The sequence below is a fragment of the Vanessa atalanta genome, chromosome 20, assembly GCF_905147765.1.
Source record: "Vanessa atalanta chromosome 20, ilVanAtal1.2, whole genome shotgun sequence".
In the NCBI taxonomy this organism is placed as follows: Eukaryota; Metazoa; Arthropoda; class Insecta; order Lepidoptera; family Nymphalidae; genus Vanessa; species Vanessa atalanta.
Window position 1 is genome coordinate 3,908,604 of NC_061890.1, and position 21,152 is coordinate 3,929,755.

General features: G+C 34.1%; 2 protein-coding genes and 1 non-coding gene across 3 annotated transcripts; 1 reads left to right on the forward strand and 2 right to left on the reverse strand.

Annotated features, from left to right (window-relative positions):
* Nucleotides 1-849: 849 nt before the first annotated feature.
* On the reverse strand, nt 850-10,758 carry LOC125072037 (SANT and BTB domain regulator of class switch recombination). The gene is made up of 17 exons (XM_047682510.1): nt 10,350-10,758; nt 10,191-10,282; nt 9,931-10,078; nt 9,588-9,678; nt 7,478-7,637; nt 7,146-7,259; nt 6,380-6,486; nt 6,138-6,302; nt 5,577-5,678; nt 5,065-5,206; nt 4,724-4,852; nt 4,304-4,451; nt 3,990-4,121; nt 3,061-3,209; nt 2,080-2,228; nt 1,370-1,530; nt 850-1,021 (listed from the first exon to the last, which is right to left on the reverse strand). Exons 1-17 carry the CDS (start codon nt 10,756-10,758, stop codon nt 918-920), a joined length of 2,502 nt encoding a protein of 833 aa, XP_047538466.1. The 3' UTR covers nt 850-917.
* On the reverse strand, nt 9,433-9,504 carry Trnae-cuc. The gene has a single exon. It is a non-coding gene; the product is annotated as a tRNA-Glu (tRNA).
* A 462-nt stretch (nt 10,759-11,220) lies between the features above and the next one.
* Nucleotides 11,221-17,700, forward strand: LOC125072035 (TBC1 domain family member 22B). Its single transcript, XM_047682508.1, has 4 exons — nt 11,221-11,876; nt 13,050-13,262; nt 14,440-14,706; nt 16,293-17,700. Exons 1-4 carry the CDS (start codon nt 11,316-11,318, stop codon nt 16,698-16,700), a joined length of 1,449 nt encoding a protein of 482 aa, XP_047538464.1. The 5' UTR covers nt 11,221-11,315; the 3' UTR covers nt 16,701-17,700.
* The last annotated feature ends 3,452 nt before the right edge of the window (nt 17,701-21,152 follow it).

The following is a 21,152-nucleotide window of genomic DNA, read 5'->3' on the forward strand; positions in this document are numbered from 1 at the left end:
TTATTTCACCCCCTTAGAGGTAGATTATATCTAGAAACGCTTAAATACCTATTTAATCAGTGTCACAAAAATAAAGTTTCAGGTTTTTAACTTAAAAAATGATTGATTCCCATAAAAACTTTCAACCCTTATTTCACCTCCTTAGGGGTAGAATGTGCAGAAACACTTCAATAAGTATGTACTCATTTTTTATCAGTATCCCAAAAATAAAGTTTCATATTTCTATCTTAAAAAATTACGGACTTCTATACAAATGTTCTACGCTTTTTTCACCCCTTTAGGAGTAGAATTTCCAAAATCGCTCCTTAGTGGATGTCATGATATGTTAGTTTATAAGTGTACAGCCTAAAATATAATGTTTATGCTTCTAGTTCTAAATGACAATACCATCAACAACTTACAACCTTTCATCCCCCTTTTTTCCGAATAAAAATTAGCCTATGTCCTTTCTCAGGCTCTAGACTATTTGTGTACCTAATTTCATTTAAATCGGTCCAGTAGTTTAGGCGTGAAAGCGAGACAGGCAGACAAAGTTACTTTCGCATTTATAATATTATATATAGTATAATAGTATATTATAGTATGGATAACAACGACCCATTCTGACTTCTCACTGGTAAAACTGAATTATTTTTAAGGCAGTGATTTTCGACCCTGCTATTTATTTGTATACATAAAATTAATATAGAACATGTCTTAAACACATTCAAACAAAATAGTAAAAAATGGCATATCATTATCATTTAGCTTGTAAATCAACATCAAGAAGATACCGTGCCTAGTTTTTGCTAAAATAACGAACAAAATTTATACCTCTGATAATTAATACGAAAGAATTACATGTTTGTGAGTTGTATGGTTGCTACAATGAAACAAATAACATCACTAAAATCATATAATGATTACTAAGAGCACGTTCACTTGTACTTAAGTGCGGGTCGGCCGCGCGCGGACGGCGCAGGACGAGCACGTGCTCCATGACGCTCGCGCCACTCCGCCTCCAGACGCGCATAAGCACCGCCTGCGAATTTCATGTCATGGCAATATTATAAAATTCACTATTCATTAAGTAAAAGATATTACAAAATGGTACACTATAGTTATTTGAGATTGCAATTCGGTTGTGTGCAGCAAACACGTACACTAATTCGATAGGACGAGAAATCTGGCAAGACCCGAAAGAGGTCGAGGGCAGGATCAACAGGTTTACTTGTTGTCTGAAGGGGGACACTATCAACTTTACACTTCGAATTTCTCGACTGAGATATAATATTCAATAGGCTAGTCGAAAAAAGACTACAGCGAAGAAGAGAAGATTTAAAGAGTACAGGCTTACTTAGAAAATAGTTGTGATTATAGTTTTACTAACCAGGATGATCGCGCTGGCGGGCGTTACGCTGGTGCCTGCGTGCGAGTGCAGCACGCATATGTGTCGCTGCGCGTTCTTCGAAACGTCGCTGTCCATCCTGGTTGCTGCGCGCAGACTGCGTCGCCGCCCACACACGACCTTGGACGCGACCACGACGAGCGCTAACACCAACATATATAGGTTTTCTTAAAGAAGACTAGCAATTTTTTTTGACAACCCGCTAATGCCTGTATTCGAGTAATTTGGAATATCTGTAACAGTACCCTCTCCTCCTAAACATTTCTTCCTACCCACCTTACGTTTCGTTTACGATAATATTCCCAGGAAAGAAAATCAATCCTGTGGCTTTTAGAGCGGTCACCCTTAAAATACATGATGCAGAGGAAATAATAATTAGTTTACAGAAACAAAAAAAGTAGACCACTTAGATTTAACCGAAATGGAGAATCAATTCCAGGTATATAAAATAAGCTCATCGAGAGATCATGGAAGATTGAAGAAGCCGTACTTTCTAAGCAGAAGCAGTAGATTAGTAAGAGTAAGGTAAAACGTTTTAATAAGATTTCAGCAATTATAATTGCATGATATAATGTTGGTTATAATATTATACATCCTCAAAAAAATGGATATGTATCTCAATTAAAGTATTAAAAAGTTAAATAAATAAGTTATCATTAATATATACTCCCAAGTCACACTACTTAACTCACTTGTTCCTAGACGCTGGAGGCGGTGGTGGAGCCCTGGTCCTAGCACGGGAGCGCCGAGGCACGTCCTCCTCACTGCGATCGCTGTCTGAGCTCTGTTCACTGGAATCGCTAGACTCAGAGTCTCCGCCCTCACCGCTGCCAGCGCCTTGCTTTGCAACACGGCAAAGTTGAAAGATAAATTAGATCTAACAGTAAAATTTGATTAAAATTATTGTATAAAGAACCTAGCGTAGAAAAAAGACACACCTTTCTGATAACAATTAAAATAAAAAACTTACCACGCGTTTCTCGGATACCAACAACACGATAGCCAAAAGCGAAACAAAAATCTGTTCATAGCTCGAATATATCAAATCGATATAGTCCTCAAAGGCGGTACTATCAATAGATCGGTATATCTTTTTAATTAAAAATGTTAAAAATAAGTGTTTCTGTGTTGATTACTATTCAACAATTCGATGGCTACTCTAATTACTATATTTAAACTTAATAAATGATCAAGACGAACACAAAACGACACAGGACATTAACAACACAAATTGATCTACGAAGTTAGAAATAAAGAGGCAAGACACTACACGCACTCACCTATGACATTAAAACAGAATTACATAATAACGTTTAGATGACAATTCACATTATAAAAGCATGATGTTTTCGTATTATGTGCAAATTTGTTATTTGCTGTTTTGTTGTCTGTTTGTAAGATCTACAAGTGCTTTTTACATAAATGACTACACAAATTGCGTCTCTGAAAACTGACGAAATAAAAAAAATATATCTGTAAAGAGAACTTAAAACGATTCACGTGATCTTTTAAATTAAGTAGATATATTGTTTACATCTGTCAGTATTTCGAAACGCATTTAGTGATTTTATTTACAAACATATATAAGAGCACCTACACATTAATCGTAACTCTTCCGTTGTTACGATTAATCTTCTATCTAAACACAGAATAGTCCTTCGAGTCGGACTTACCTTTCTTGGACTATCTTCCTTAACTGGAGGTTTCGGCTTCGCTTCTTTTACTTCTGGCGACGCGCATGTAACAGTCGAGCAATTCCCGGCGATCGACTGCACAGATGTGCGAACCGCACCCAAAACGGGTGAGCCAGGACGCGCGTTCGCTGCGCACGTGTCGATATCGATGGATAGCGTTATTCTATCGCAACCCGTGTGCTAATACTTTTTAGCAATGATTGCGTTATTGTTTTGTGTTTTTTGTATGATGATGTGGCCATATTTTGTGAATTAACAAGCCTCCACCTTTGCCTCTAAATGATCCGCTGTGATACTTACTGGATTGTCTCCATTTATCCTCTCCAACTTTGAATTTGAACCGATTAAATGAGGTATTTTCTCACGAGCAATCTCGGAATCTTAGAAAACTTAAAAATAAACTAGCTTTTACGCATCAATATCGTTTACTGTTTTCGTTACCGAAGAAAAATTACAAAAATAATTTCAGCAATATAAGTTATAAATTACATCGTGTTGCCGTGAAAAGAATCCTCAAATAAAGAGGCTGAAATTTTGTCACCAAGCGTCATGTCAATGGAACTACGTTTGCCAATGTGGAGAGCGTATTTACAGCGGTCTTCTATTGGCTTTGTAACCTAAGAATTATAAATTGTACTGGAGGTCGATGACCTGCTTATGCAATCTTTATACATGGTGGTATATAAAACATATGCATTGCATTCAAATTAAGTTTATACCACCAAATAAAAACAAGTTAAATGCAGATTTTAGCGAATATATCTCATAAATTTTATTACTGAAAAATAAAGCTATCAAAATCTTTTTATTTTATTTGTACCGAGAATGCTTAAATACCTAATTACTACCATTAGAAGTCATTAGCAAGTCATCATATTATTATTAAATAAATAGTCTGATATTCTCACGGTTGAACTTAGTGTTGCTGGTATAGAGCCGTCCCAATAAGCCGAGTGGCTGTCGGGGTGGTACAAGTTGGATACCCTCCCACCAGAACACCTCCCTGCACTGAAGACGACCGCTTGGATCTTCACCGGTTTCTGTAGAAGTAGTATTTGATGTGTCTGCGTTATTCCTAAATTTCTTTTGTTACCGTCAAGGCGAGAGAGAAAACTCCGTAGAGCTTATCCATATTTTAAATCATGATCTACAGTTAAGGATCAAGTGCTTTATAGACTGAGCCATTTCAGCTTAGAACAGTCTGTAAAGTTTGATGTATTACCTCTCGGAACGAGTCTGGTCAGCCTCTCCGGGAACATTAGCTGAGGAGGTCTCATGGCTATGATGTCTCGGAAATTGTTGTACAGTTCCATTACAGCAGCATCGGCAGCCAGCCGCTCATCCGGCACGTGTTCGCGGAATTGACAACCCTGATTGTTAAATTATTTTAAGATAAAATTAAAAGAGTGTTCATATATTCTAATAACAAGTGTTCGAGGAAGTCAAGTATGCAGAGATGAACAAAAAATCTTATTTGTAGGATTGAACCAGGTTTTTGTTCATCATCCATTCCATTTAATTAAATACTGTAATCTGATTTGTGCGAGCTAATGAATGGGCTGGGAAAATACTGAAGCGACATATTATGTTACATTAATTATTTCCATTTAGTAGAAATCCTTATTTTATGATAATGTCTGACCGTGTTCCTAGGGATTGTCTCGAAGCGGTAAGCGCGCTCCCCGCAGCACGCGTGTCGTGCGGCGGACAACGCACGTCCTTCCAGCGCCAGAGCGTGCGCACCTTCTCCGTGTTGCGAACACCACTCCATCTTCACCACCCCAAATACAACATGCTATAAGCTTCTGCTCTTTTATATGAAATTACCAGTATTTATATAATGAGAAATATAAAATTTTCGTACCCACTACAATATTTACAATGGCGTAGGATTTTTTACCTACAAATTTAATATAACTCCTATTTCAAAACCATATTTTTAAATATATTGTTTAACCAATAGTACCGATGATGTGTATTGACCTGATATGCCGGAAAATATGAATCACACAACTGACAGCGTAGAAAGTGGCAGTCAGCCCAGAGACGCCAGTAGACGCGCCGCCATGACCGTAGTTCACCGTACAACCACGTTATGTACTCATTAAGGCTCCAAGATAAGTCCCTAGTGTTAGACATGATGAATTAGAATATACTAAAATATAAGCTATTATATTGAACTAGTTGTCGCTTAGCTCGTGTTTTAGGGGTTAGTTATCATGTGTTAGGCAAAAAAGTAGCCTTCCTTCCTTGGAGTTCAAGTTTGCTTCATACCAAATTTCATCAAATTCGGTTCATTGGTTTGGCAGTGAAAGAGCGACAGACAAACAGATATAGTTACTTTCACATTTATAATATATTAGTATAGAAAGTATAGATTAAAAGCAAAAATTAGATGTTTTTTGAGGCATTTAGACACATTGCTTAGGTCGCTTGCTTAGGTCGTTAAGCTACACATGCATTAAGCCTTAGTTAGATTCAAACTTTGTACTAACTTATTATGAGTAGAAATAACGTTTCCACGTCTGTCTATGCGCATGTTGGCAGGCTGACAAGGCACCTGCTCCGCGATGTGACGACCCAACAATTTATTGCATCTGTTGATGAGAACGGAAAGGAAAATACTGACGGCATTAAGACATTGATAGATGATCATAAAAGGAATTCAGTTGTGATTGGGCAATCAGTCCAGTCTTAAGCGCAACGATAAGTAGTATTCTGGAGATCTCCTTCAATCAAATTTTTAAAATACCCTTTGGAGCACCACTACCATGGTCATTTGACTATCACCGACGAAACCCCACATAACCCCCAACCCTCCCTGCACCCTTGATTAAGACAGGCCTGATCAGAGGGAAATACATAAAACCCTGAGCTTTAGGTTCGTCGACTGTCAACAAAAATCAATATATTAAACTTAATAATACATCTGATATCATTTCAAATGTGTGGCATAGTAGGGCCTGATCTTATGCACACTGTAAAAAAAGAAAAAACAAGACTAGACAGTCTAATTATCGGAGACTCTCCAGATTCAAAAAACTTTATTTTCTTACTTGCTGCATTTAAAGAGCGTCGCTAGAGTCGCATAATGTCCTCGTAGTGTCTCCGGCACCGGTTCAGCTAGAGACAGGATCATCTTGCAATACAAACGGGATTGTATCTTGTCTTTGCGATCACGGATAGCTTCTAACTCAGCGTTGGTATACATAGCAGCCAATCTACGATTCATAAGTGAAATGAGTTAAGTGTAATGTTTAGGCTCTGATCTGCTCTCAAAGTAGATGTTTATCCTTACCTAGTCAAAAGTGCATCACTAAGGCACGCCAGATTGGTAGATGTTTTGACAATATCATTCATGTGAGCATGACAATAGATGAGGCAGTCGTGTAGAAGTGGTTCCATCTATATTAATAATACAAATATAATTATAACTTTAATATTAATCTTTGAATTCTAACTGGTATGTTCCACTAAAAATGAGATCTTGTAAATCCTTTTCCATTTTTTTATTTGATATTTTAAATAAACCTTTAAAATTTGATGAACAGTCTCAGACGTATTGAATTGTTTGGGACATGAACCTCTTTTATATTATAAGCTTACACATCACGGTTTAAAATAAAGGCGATGAGATTGTTTTATAATTGCATAAGCCAAAGAATTCAACAAGTTTCCATTAATGGAACAAACACTTATGATTCTGTACTAAGAGTAAGTGTTCCAAAAGGATACATTTTAGTTCCTTTTTGTTTTTCCGTATATATAATAGATATCACTTTCTATATAACAGGTCATCGTGATATTGTTTTGATAGAAAATTAAATTAAATTAAAGTATTATGAGGACGAAAAAGAAATAAAAACGCGTTGCATTTACTTTAGATGCAAAAGAAAAACAAAAATATTCAAAGTACTAAACAAAAATACGTCTCTTTCTTCTAGTAAAGAAACGGCTGTAAGTGAATTATTAGAATAGTAATAGTATAGGTAGGTATGGTTAACTTGTCTGAGTCTATTTTATCGTAACTGTTATTATTATAAAACATCGCAAATGTTACTGACCTGCAGAAAAGAAGCTGAAACAAGAATTGGTACAACATTATGAGGGTCCAGGAGTGGCCAGTCAGCCACGAGGATCGTATCACGCTTTACCCATCGCATCAACCAGTCGAAAATCTAAAAATAAACCGCAAGCAGTAATAAGTACAAACTATTACAACTATAAAAATAATCTTTAATACTACTTGAAGTGATGGCAGTGTGTATACATAAATCTAAACATTAAACTCCACAGTAAAGTAATTTATAAGTAAGATCAACTATCCTTCATCATACATTACTTTCTTTTTTTTTTAATATTTAAGAATAAAATTCAGATATGTTCAAGTTTTAACCTGAATATCACAATGCACAGAAATATCCATGTCCTCCAACCTCTGACCAGCAGTAACGTCCGCAAAATAACCCATCTTAGACACGAGTAATTTTTGCGGACATCTAAAGTCCTTTTTCAAGCCTTTAACTTCATCGCAAACGTGTATTTCAACGTCACCGCTAAAAAAGAAAACTTTTTATGGTATAATTATCACTATTGAGTTCTTGGTGTCGTTTATTATTAGTAGTATTAGTATTTGTACTATATACTGATTATTACTGAGTAATCTTAGACAGTAAGAGATAGTTCAGTTCCAAGAACAATTCTATCATAACTAAACGTAACGGGTAAAAATTTAGTCATCACTGTATCACGCTAAGGCTATACTTGTAGAATTTGTTTTAATTCGAAGTTTGTTTTAATGTGGGTCCGAACTTTATTCTCATGTGTTTATGTTGTGTGTGTTTGTGTTTAGCTGTTTTAAATTAATCTCATGTTCTAGTGTATTCACCAACACATATTGAAGCAGCGAGCTGAAATCAGCTCCAAACCATCTCCTCGATAGGAGGCGGAACCATAGCCCAACAGTGTGACATTTAGCGGTAGTATTTATTTATTTTAATTTTGTATATATCCACTAATAAGCAGAAGACTACGCAAACGTACAATTCGTTCATGTCTACAATATATATTTTAAATCAAAGCTATTCATAATCAAAATAATGCTAAATAGCTATAAATTTCTGCGCAGAAAATAATATTACTTCTGTTAAGGATGTTTCACACCCCAAAAAAAATTTATAACAGCAAATATAATTTGAAATAATTTAATTTTTAAAGTACTTAACTTTAACTACTCGCCCCGACATCACAATGGGTAAAATAAAAATTATATATATATTTGTTCATTAAATGCTGGACCCGAGCTCCTTCAACCGGGTCTTATCTAAATCCTCAAGAAACCCATTCAATCACACACACAAAAATCATCTTCATCAAAATCGATCTAGCCGTTCAGAAGGAGTTCAGCGACCTAAACCCGAAGATATGAATTATGTATAAAACTAGCGATCCACACCCCGGCCTTATAGTGCAATTTATTGATTAAGAATATTATTACCTTACCTTAATTTAAAACGTATATGTATTATTTTATTTCAATATTACAGACAATTATCCGAACACCCGTTTCGCAGGGAACATTTTTTTGGTTGCAAGTAATTGGGAATCGGTAATATCTTGCAAAGTATTTATTTGAATGTCACGATATTCTGTCGCGGACTTTCCTGTTGGCTTTTTTGAGACCTACGATATCCTAGTACATTGTTTTGATATATCGCGTAAGGAATAGCCAGCGTAGCGTAGCTAAACAGTTTATTCGATTAAACATCGTCATAGGTCAGCCATTTTGTACAAAATATTTATAAGTTACATAATATACAAAACTTCCTCGTGTATCGCTATTTGTATTAAGGAAAACCGTATCAAAATACGGCGAGTTGTTTACAAGAAGTAAAGATATAGAAAGCTTTTTTAATACAATTTTTTCGACACAATATAGATTAATTATTTTTACAGATATAACATTAATCCCGAATAAATATAAAAAAAGCATTGAAAAAAACGAGGTGAAATAAAACAACCACTACTTGTCCCTAGCTTTACCAAGTCCCAACCTACAATAGCTGACATCGCAGTCGAGTAAGTACCTAATAAATACACAAATACAAAGAACAGATATTGAGGGGGGTGTGACATCCGGTATCTGATATCCATGGAAAAAATACCCGTGGCAAGTCATTCGTAAAAGTTATCACTAAGATAGTTTGACGATAATTATTTATTAATTCTCTTAAAAATATAGTTTATTTAATTACTGATAAAATAATAATATTATAAACAAACTAATTAAAATTTTTGTTATTAATTTGTAACGAATAAAAACAAATATAATTTTGACATTTAAAAATATTATTCCGATACCGGGAATCGAACCCGAGCCTCCTGGGTGAGAGCCAGGTATCCTAGCCACTAGACCATATCGGATACACTAATAGTGTTCAAATTATGAATAACAATTAACATTTAATAGTAACAATTTTAGTAATATATTTAATATTAAATCTTACTCCTGTTTTTGGTTACTGCGTTCTTGTGCTGCAACAACAGAAGACTTACGCCTTCCTAAACGATCTCTGGATTCTTTCTCATTCACGAAAGCTATAACAAAAAACAAATTTATATACGTATAAAAGCGAAATAACATTCACTTGAAATTTGTAGACATTCGCTATGAACGGATTTTACGAAACTCCAACCCTAAGAAAACGGGAATGGACGTTTGTGTAAAATAGTAGTAGTAGTAATCCCTAATAAAACGGTATTGGACGTTTGTGTTTTATAAATTTCGCGCGAATAAAACCGCAGTTTAAAAATACATCAATTTTTAATTCTTATAATTTAACCACATACCTCCAAAACTAGCTGGTTTTTTAATGTCCGTTGATACATTAGATGGCGTTTTCTTTATTATCGGAGTATATACACTAGTCGTTTTTGACGGTTTCTTATAACCAACCAAATAAGGAAGAATAGAATCCAGTATTCCTTCATTTATCACCTGCAAATTATACTAAATGTATTTATTGCGGTCTATACATTTAAAAGGTCTAAGTATAAAATATGAAAAAAAGACAATATCTATCTATATATCTATTAATTTTCGTACACACATCATTTAGTTTGCAATTTAAATTGGCTTCCGTCCAGACTCCAAGCATTTCCACTCTCGCTTCTCGAGGTAACGAGCGCCTACGTCCTTTTCCTGAAATCACAAATTTCTTCTTATAATGCTTTTAAATTCTGAAAAATTAAATTAGTCTATGGCTTACCTTCAATTTCGCTACAGCTGTACCGTTTATCCGTCCTCTCCTCACTGTTCTTTCTTTCGATAGCTGTATCACTCTTACTAGTTATGGGTTTTTGTTCAGTAAATGCTGTTTGATACAAAAGATCTCTCTCCTGCTGTTCAATGACATGGTTGATTACCGTCAATTTAGTTAATTCCTCCCAGTTTATTTTATTACCCTCATCCTCATCGCCTTCCAAATGCTCATAAACTTGATATGCAGTTTTCATAAAGTCGAAGAAATCTTTAACCGTAATTACTTCAGCTGGTATATTCTTTAGGGAATTCCTTCTCGACGATGGTTCTGATTTTGTCGGACTTTTGCATGTTTTACCCTCCCCTCTACGTATAAACATGGAAGATAAATCCGAGTCAGGATTAGGGCTCGCCATTTTAAGTTGAAAATATAATACGATATAATATGTCCAATATTCTAGTATTGATTAAATAAGAAACCTGGAAACCATGGTTTTTAATTCAAATTCAAATCGAAACGGTTTGGAGTAAGCCATATGAGAATTTAAAATAAGCTGTCATGATAATTTTGAAAAAACATTTATTAATCATAAAATAAATACAAATTTAATAATTAAGCGAATATGACCTTTTAACGATTACGATAAATGTCAAGCTTGTCAAACATATTTATTTGTATAATTTAATTACAGTAAAATATTTTCATCTGTAAAATAATAAAATAAGGATTCATGCAATCTACAACATTTACAGTAGATAATAATAGTTATATATTATGATTTAATAGATCAACCATCAACCGTTTTATATATAGTCTGTTTTATGTAGTTAAGTCGTGGTAAAACACAAATGACAATTGACAAATTAAACAGTTCTATCATTGTCTATGACCAATTGATATGTCATATCAACATTTTCGTAATATTTTGTTGTTCAGCTAAGTTATTTAGAATGTCTCTGGATCTAAGTTATTATGGAAAGCTATCAAGCCGAATATGACAAGAACGGATTGGCGGCTGACACGTTCTGGAGGACTCCACAGCGAGCTGTTCCGGGCAGGCCGTGTCAGAGGGTTGAGCGAGGCGAGGTTATGTCGGGGTCATCGTATCAGCAATTCCAGGCGTCCGTGAATGACGCCTGGGACTTAGGGGATGACGACATCATCTCCGGCATCGCGGAGACGAAGATATCAAAAGCCATATCGCAGACTGCAGCTTTAAATGTTATTAATTCTCATCGGAATAGTACTAAGAACGTAAACAAAAATGACGTCAAAGTCGAGAGTGAGATTGTTAAGCCCAGGGAAGAGGCGCTTGCTGTAAGAAAGAATGAAGTGCGCAAAATTGGTGGTGCGCCTGGTAGTTCAGGACCGTTGCGTTACCCGGGACGTCCTCGTCCCGTGCGACTGTCAGCGCTTACATCCCGCGAAGAAAGCAGCGAATCCAAATTGGAAAGGTTTCAACAAGTCCTGGAGAGTTCTGTTTTGGACTTAAATGAACTTAAACAGCTCAGCTGGTCTGGAATCCCTACTAAGGTCAGTTATCGTGACAATTTGTGATGAGTCATTTAAGTAATAACAGTAAACATTGTTTCAGCTCTAATTTATAATCACTATGAAAAAAAAAGTTTATTGTCAATAGTAGGTTAATAACACTTGACATAAGTAAGCTATTTCTCTTTTTGATAATTATATTTTATTAACTGTATTATTAATTATTGTAATGTTAATACGTACTTAGTATTCTAGTCATAAGTATAAGTATTTAAAATAACCTTGAATAGTCTCTCTGGCTTGTGAATGAAATACAATTCATGCCATTTCATGACTTGCCTATAAGACACACAGTACATAATTGTTTGTAGATTTATTCATGCCTTTAGAATCACATTTTTTGCTCTAAACTATGAGGAAGTTTTAAATACTCTATGAATATACTGAGATCAGATTTTTGGTTGATAAATATCCATTTAAATAAACCCTTTCAATCTAGTAGATAATAGAATAGGTAATAGAACTTTTTTTATTATAATTTATTATAGCAACATCTTTAAATTTATTACAGAATAAGCTTAAATCATTACAAACATTTAGTATTTCTAGACATTACCACACTTACATAATTTGCTTTTCTCAATATTCACTTGATACATGTCTACATTGAATATTCGGAGACAAATCTATTTTCAGCTATAAAGAAACTTTATACTGATGTTTTTCTTATGCTGATGGAAACATTCTGGTCAGCATGGTTTATGTATCTGCTCTGGTTTAACTGGTTTAAACCATACAGTAGTTTTGTTATATAAATACAGTGACTTTTTCATTAAACTACCTCTATTAATGGGACTTTTTGAACCTGGTTCAATGAGATTTGAATTCTAAGACTTCATCAATGTTTACCTCTATAATTGAGATTCTTTAACTCAAAAACCTGTATAAGTGAGACAAATTAATCAGAAAAATATAAAACGTTATCAGTATCTGAAAAATTAAAACTTCTATCAGATTATGATTGTGGAAAGTCTAAAAATGGAATAACGGCACATTTCGACCTCTGTAAATGAGACAACTATAATTTTAAACCTGTTTAATTGGAAAACTGGATTATTGGAAACCCTCAATAATTGGTACATATGTATTGATCCCTTGTGATCCCAATTAACCAGGTTTCACTGTATTAGAAAATATTTTTAATTTTGCTTACAGGCCAGAGCTGTGACATGGCGTCTTCTAGCAGGCTATCTACCGGCTAATGCAGAGAGAAGATCAGAAACATTAGAGAGGAAAAGAGCTGATTACAAGCATCTCGTACGGCAATACTATGACGCTGAAAGAGAAGAGGATACATACAGACAAATACATATAGATATACCCAGGATGAGTCCGCTTGTGGCTTTGTTTCAACAAATTACAGTACAGGTAATATTACATAACTTTTGCTAGATAACCATTAAATATATCCTAATTAGTGACACTATGGAATGGTAGATTAATACTAGTGTGAGATTTTTTTCCGAAAACAAGGGGTTTGAACCCTGACTAGGAACATTGATTTTTCATAAATTCAAAGATGCAGTTTTAGTTTATGACAAAATTGGGCCTGAGACTTCTTCGAGTATTTTATGCTATTATTGCTTTGGCCATCCAAACTCAATTGAATTGAGTCAATTGTCAAAATCTATTTACTTGATGGGCAGGTAGGGCTTTGTGGAAGCCTGTGTAGGTACCACCCACTCATCAGATATTCTACCGCCAAACAACAGTACTCAGTATTGTTGTGTTCCGGTTTGTAGGATGAGTGAGCCAGTGTAACTACAAGCACTAGGCGATGTGAGGAATGGTTTATTTCTTACAGCGGTATTGTCTATGGGCGGTGGTGATCACTTAACTCGTCCGCCCATCTAAGTCAAAAAAAAAAAAATGAAAAGAAAATTCATGTCATGTTATATAAATTATTTCATTAATAATAATCTGAATGTGATAAACCTGTAAAAGATCAATATTTGTTACAAAAACAATTTCGAATTCGAATTCGATTCCAGACTATATAAGTCTGGAAAATTTCAGGATAACATTTGACCAATCTCGGGATTTTAATATGTTTATACTTAACCACTTTATTGTGTCTACTTTAATTTTTCTTCCAAAGTTCCTTTAACAGCTTCGGCGACGTTCAAAACGCAATTTTTTCGAAAATCCATAATAAATAGATAGATTATTTAAGCTCTCGACCAATCGTATCGCGATGATATTATATTGTCAATTCCATATCAATGTTGTTTATTTGTCATTTTTCATCTTGTGGTTGGAATAGACTATAGAATAGTGTGGTTGGTGAAGTGAACTTAGGCCTCTTAATTGATTAATTTTTATAAAGTTTAAACAAAAATTATAACAGCTGATTCATGTAATCTCTGGTATTTTGTTACCTGTTTATAATCTCGAAACTGTCTCTAAATTCCGAAATCGCGGGAAAAAGGATCGTAATCCAATTACCTTCATATTCCACTTATTTACCACTTTAGGGCGACAAGACAAAAATTAGCTAGAAGAATATGCAATGAAATAACTAACTTTGGTATTTAATTAATTCCAGGTGATGTTTGAACGAATCTTGTACATATGGGCGATACGACATCCAGCCTCCGGCTACGTCCAAGGTATCAACGATTTAGTGACACCATTCTTTATGGTGTTTCTCCAAGAGGCAGCACCGGGCAAGGAGCTGGACAACTTTCCACTGGACAGCCTGACAGAACAACAGAGGGACATCATAGAAGCGGACTCCTTCTGGTGTCTATCTAAGTTCCTAGACAGTATACAGGATAATTATATATTTGCACAGCTGGGAATCCAGTATAAGGTATTAATGCTTTTGTATTATTTAAAGTTACATAATTAAATGTCAGTTCAGTATTGAATATAATAATTATATACTTATTTTGATTGACGACCTCCGTAGTCGAGTAGTGTATACACCGGTTTACATGGGTACGCCACTCCGAGGTCCCGGGTTCGATTCCCGGCCGAGTCGATGTAGAAAAAGTCATTAGTTTTCTATTTTGTCTTGGGTCTGGGTATTTGTGGTACCGTCGCTACTTCTGATTTTCCAAAACACAAGTGTTTTAGCTACTTACATTGGGATCAGAGTAATGTATGTGATGTTGTCCAATATTTATTTATTTAGAATAATACAGACAGACTGCCAATAGGTTACCTGATGGTAAGTGGTCACAACCAGCCTTAGATATTAGCACTGTAGAAATATTAATCATCCCTTACATTGTCTATGTGCCACCACCTTTTAGACCCAAGGTAACTAACTGCCTCTGTAACTACTTACATTGACTCACCAGAACCAAACCAGAACAACAATATCCAATATTGCAGTTTGGCTGTCTTATATGTGATGAGTGGGTGATACCTAATCAGATGGGCTCACATACCACAGTAATTATAAATAGATACTCGACTTATATCTATTTATTGTACTTCACGTTAGTATAAGTACAGTTACAAGTAACACAATGAGTGTCACATCCGGTCGTACATCAGACGCGACGTGAAATGGCGTGTCTCTTGCACTTCTCAATAAGCGCTTTGAATGTTGAAGCGAGTTGCAAGTTATGTGTAGTTAGATGACGCTGGCTAGCTTGACCCTAGCGATGCTACGTTTAAAAGCCAGTCTTATCAGAACAGATCAATGCGGTTTCGGCAAAGTTGAGACGATCCCTCCCTTTTTGACGCAGATCAAAGGTTAGGACAGCGATCATCCGCGCCGTTCGTCTTATGGCTCACCGTTTGATCTAACGGTGTCGTTCGGAGACTTCGATACGAAATTTATTTTATGTTCTTTCGCCCGTGTTGTTGTCATTCACTCACTGGTCAAAATGCAATACAAGAAACACTCGTCGTTAAACTAGAATTATATAATGAATTAATTAATATATATTTATTCACTTACGAAGGCATCTGATGATATCTACAGTTTTGAATCATATTTATTGGTATAAAGTAAGATCTAGAGATCAATTAGCATATAAGATTGAACCACTTAAGGCTATATGTATATACAATGTATAGACATACTATCATTGTTTTATTAACACAATTATTACCATATTTGAGATTGGTAAATGTGAAATGCAGTTCTACTAATCGATTAGTCCAGATAAGATTAATAACATTGATAATGATCGTTATAATAGTCAATTAGCCGACGTTAATATATAATAGAAAACTTACATTTGGCTCATTCAATTAATTAAAATCAATTTTTTTTTTTTTTTAAATAAGCTGCCTTTACTAAGGTCTGTATTGTTCCTTCAAACAATTTTCTAATTGAGTTAGTCTAATTGAAGATTAAAACGAAACTAACCTCGCCTACTACTTTAATTTATTAACAATTCCAACATATTGTACATTAACATGATCGATTCTTATCCACAGGTGAACCAATTGAAAGAGCTAATAAGACGTATCGATTTGCCGCTACACGAACACTTACAGAAGCATGGAGTCGACTATCTCCAATTTTCATTCCGATGGATGAACAACCTGCTGACGAGGGAGATACCGTTACCCTGTACAATTCGTTTATGGGACACCTATCTCGCTGAGTCGGACGGGTTCGCGACATTCCAACTGTACGTATGTGCCGCGTTCCTCCTACATTGGAGAGAGAGATTGATATTAGAAAAGGACTTCCAAGGACTAATGATACTTCTTCAAAACGTTCCGACACAAAATTGGACAGATTCGAATATAAGTGTGCTCGTCGCGGAAGCGTACAGGCTGAAGTTCGCGTTCGCGGACGCGCCGAACCATTTGCACAATGCCGGCAAGTCGGATAGATGACCTGGATTGAAACGGTAACTGGGAACTCGAATCCAATTGGTCGAAAAACATATTCGAATTTTAAACCGACTACAGCCAAGCCAAGGAGAGAAGCGTTCATTCGCATGTTCCATCTAGAGTCCAAAACTTCTCAACCGATTTTAGCAAACTTCCGCGGCGTATATAAATCACTAAAGTTAGTGTAAAGTTAAGGCGGTGGACGGTAATTCCAAAATCTGTTGAGCGTTTTAGTATTTGCGTTTTTTAAATCAATAATTTTGTTTTTTAAAAGTCGATAATTTATTAATTTTCTTATAAGATTCGATTATTGAAAAACTCAATTTAATTATTTTGAATGGAGTTCTGTTCCCAGCTTATATGCTTAAAGTATACTTCAGTGGGAATGATATGGGATTGATCAATCGTTTATGAGAAACTTTCAATTGTACGATATACTCACATGTAGACATTTATCGGCTTTGCATATAGCCTATTCCAATCGAGGGAGTTGGTATAAACTTACCTTAGATATACGTATTTTATTCGATTTGCTAATAGCTCTGCTATATCGTGCACTAAAAACTGTTCTTGGATAATAAATATATATCTATAATACACAATTTTCCACTAGACTACTTTTATCCACTTTAATTATTCTTACAAAGTTCCCATAACAACTTATGCGACATTCAAAGCGCCATTTTGAATTAATACCATAGATTATCTAGGTCATAGATTATTCAAGATCTCGACCAATGATATCGCGTCTATTAAATGTCAAAGTTGTTTGATCTTCCTGTGATTGGAATAGGGTACGTAAGGGTTGTTATTGAGGGAGATTATTTAATAGTGATGTCTTCTTCATTCAAATATTAAATCAATGAAAACAAAAGAGATAAATCAGTTTTTAACTAAACGCCCTCTAAACAATGTTTTTAAATAAGGTCATTAATTATTTTGATTTGGTTGTAATTTTACTAAAAATATTATTATTTTATAAACGATTATTTTTTTATTTCAAAAAAATGAAAACATAAGCGTTTTGTTTTTATTTACATTGCAAGATTAATAAACACAAATTAAGCAAATATATATTCAGTGGTAGTTTTGTCTCGGTTTGAATCCGCAATCATCGGATATGTTACTATATTTACATATAAAAATATATAATTCATTCATGATGACTATGTGAAACATTTGAAACTTAATTTAATGAATTATAAATGGAAGTTACTACTTTAAAGTTGTCAAATGTAACAAAACTATAGAATATACTATGTATACTAATATTATAAATGCGAAAGTAACTCTTCACGCTTAAACCGCTGAACCGATTTAGATGAAATTTGCTGTGGAGATAGATTGAGTCCCGAGAAAAGACAAAGGTGACTTTTTTTAATTCACCCCTGGGGGTGTAATGGTTGTGTGCTATAGTTAAAGTTCTATAAATTTCTCGCAGTTAAAGCCACAGGTTCAGCTTGGAGAACTAAAATCAATTCAAGTTTTGATTTGTTTTTTCTTTTCTTATCGTAAAGACACTGACTTATATATAAAGAATAATTGTAATGTTTTTGTATATTTATGGCGTAGTATAAAGCACAAATAGTAACAGGATCATTCTATTCAAGATTGTTGAGAATTGCTAAGTAAATATCACTTATTTCTTATCCTCGTAAATTATTTGAATATATTTTTTACGAGTGTGCATTCATAAAACGAAAATTTTATAGAGCTGTGTGATTTTTCATTGATTGAGAAAAGGTAAATAATAATGGCAGTAACGGCACGTGATGTCACTAGGACTTTCACTAGGCGTGGGGAGGGGGGTGTAATTTATTGAAGCTCATTCGACCACCGTTCATTTGTAATTTTAACGTAATAAATATTTGTTATTGAAAAACGCTATTAAAAATACTTTTCGTTGTATAAATATAATCTGTATGAGAAATCGTCGAAATAAAGAAAACAACAGTTATTCGTTGTTCTTTATTGATTTTTCCGTTCATAAAGCAAATAATCTAACGGAATTACCTTGGTTCAACATCTGCATCGTCTGTATTGTGTATTTAATGGAAGCACCTTTTCATCTTTAACGTGTTTGTGATACGCAAGTCCTATTGTCTATGATAACATCTCATCGCCTTGCTTATAAATGTTCAGTCTTATTAAAATAAGACAAATATAACATCAAATTAAATAAATATTTGTGGCACAGTTCAATAAGGAACACGCTTTAGAACCTTGTCACGTTCCACCCATATCAGTGGCATAGAATTGTTAAGTAAATTGTATAAATATATAGTAAGAAATGATTGCAATTATATATATTTGTGGGGACTAATGGTGGCAACACAGGTACAATACGCGCAATTTATCTGTAGCCAAGTTACCGTCCGCACTCGTGACTAATTTCAGACCGGCCAAGTTATATCGCGCGCATTGTATGATAGATATTTGAGGGACCGTAACGCACGTTTTTGGATGTGTAATCTGTATTCGACCGTATGTGGTACGATTAAAGTCTGATTTTGATTGAAAACGGTTTTGGAAGGCCTAATAATAAGTTTAATATTGTTAAAGTTAGGCGCGGAGCCTGCTGTAAAAAGATATTTGATTATTGTGACTGTAATGTATTTTATTTAACGTATATGTTACTTTACTTTTGATTATTTTAGCATTGTTTGTAAAGTTTCGCCTTAATAAATATATTGTAATAAACATTGTTGTTTGTTTAAATATAAGTTATGTCGTTAACAGTAGCGTAGCTATCGTACGGCCAGCTGGTGCAGTGCCCCGGTGCTCAGAGGGCCCTCTAACCTAAACTTAAAAAGAGCTTTGAATAGAGATGACGTATAGATTTAACCTACTAATTATAAGTTCAACTCACTGTATCCTGTATCCTATTCTTATTCCTATCTATAATTTTGAAGAGCTATATAATTTACAGAGGGGGTGAGACTTAGAGAGAGTAGAGACATCCCGGGGTGAGAGTTATAATTATCTGTGGACTGTGAGTGTAATAAGTATCTAATAAAAATAAAATTTATTAGCCATTCAAGAAAAGTAAGCTAAATTGGTTATCCATATATATGTAATATTCGTAATACTGTATCAAGACTATCGAGGAGATCTGATAAAATAATATTATTATCAAAATAAAAACAATTTTGATAAAACTTGTCTCTTTACAATATTAGCTAATTTAATTATTAGTATGAAATACAATAAAAGGAAAACCAAAAAAAAACACGTCGTTGGTACGGGAAATATGTAGTTAAAAAATATTTATTAATGATAAACTGACAAACATTTTTTTTTAATTATTAAAAAATATATATATAAAAAGTCTACATGTGTTACATATTTTAAGGCGGTTAATTTAAAAATCCCATATGACTGGCTGTAAATTGCCATAATTTCCATAGTATTGTAAATATTATATGTACCTATTATCAAATTGGAGTAATACTTCAGGCTCAGAAATTGTAACTGCATTCGTTTTTCTTAAAATTAATCATTTATTGCAGTTGAGAAATAATAATATTATTATAAAAATACAATGTAAATAAAAATCACATTGATTATTTTGATAAAAATCAGGGATTAACGTTGTATAAACACGAGTTAAGATAAACTTATATAATAAAGTTTTCGTTTCGCGAAGTCAATATATCTAACCTAGCGTAAGGTAGTCATTTTATACTAAGTAAGTATATTATATTATTTCATAAAATCCGCAGATATTTTTACATTTTTCAATTTAACACAAGCTTATATTAAATAAATTCATCAATAAATAAAGCGTACTATATTTTTAATTATTTGTTTATTCCCTAAAATATCATAGAGATGTTCAAAGTGTTTGGATGTAAACTTTGATTTTCTGACAGGGCTTATACCTATACTATTACACTGTAAAACATACTTTTATTTTCATAATAATGACATTGAGGATTTAAGTAAATAGGTACAAATCAATATATATGGATAAATAGTGATCGCATGGAAGAATTGTGGAAAAAAAGCACAAACCGCTGCTCTATCTGCGCATGCATTTATACGTATAGCTTAAGCCTTAATGAGAAATTGACAAATTGTAATTAAATAGATAGAAGAATATTAAAATTGTATACACCTAAATAAAAGCACATAAAGGCATTGGTGTAATACCAGCTCAGCGAGACAGGACGTGGCACGTTTACGGGGTAGATGTCTTGGAGGCCTCTATCAACTGTCTCTACTCTACAGCAGGATTCTGCGAACAAAAAGTAAACAGTTATTCAGTAAACTATGAAGCGGCGTATATTTTATTAATTCAAGATATATTCAACTAGAATACTTAAAACTTTTTAAAATAAAATAAGATTGTTTTTAACTTTAATTTGGATATGCTGATACAAATATTCTTCAAAAAATCAACAAGTAAATTTATTATTAATAAGAATTTACGCGAAACGCTATCAACATTTTATC

Bases quoted from the DNA above. Each gene is read 5' to 3' on its own strand.
- LOC125072035 (XM_047682508.1), top strand. From the start codon at position 11,316: ATGGAAAGCTATCAAGCCGAATATGACAAGAACGGATTGGCGGCTGAC. The intron at 13,263-14,439 runs GTAATATTACAT...AATTAATTCCAG, and splicing joins TTCAACAAATTACAGTACAG to GTGATGTTTGAACGAATCTT. The intron at 14,707-16,292 runs GTATTAATGCTT...TCTTATCCACAG, and splicing joins AGCTGGGAATCCAGTATAAG to GTGAACCAATTGAAAGAGCT.
- LOC125072037 (XM_047682510.1), bottom strand. From the start codon at position 10,758: ATGGCGAGCCCTAATCCTGACTCGGATTTATCTTCCATGTTTATACGT. The intron at 7,260-7,477 runs GTTAAAACTTGA...GTTTATTTTTAG, and splicing joins CTGTGCATTGTGATATTCAG to ATTTTCGACTGGTTGATGCG. The intron at 6,303-6,379 runs GTAAGGATAAAC...TATGAATCGTAG, and splicing joins AGTGATGCACTTTTGACTAG to ATTGGCTGCTATGTATACCA.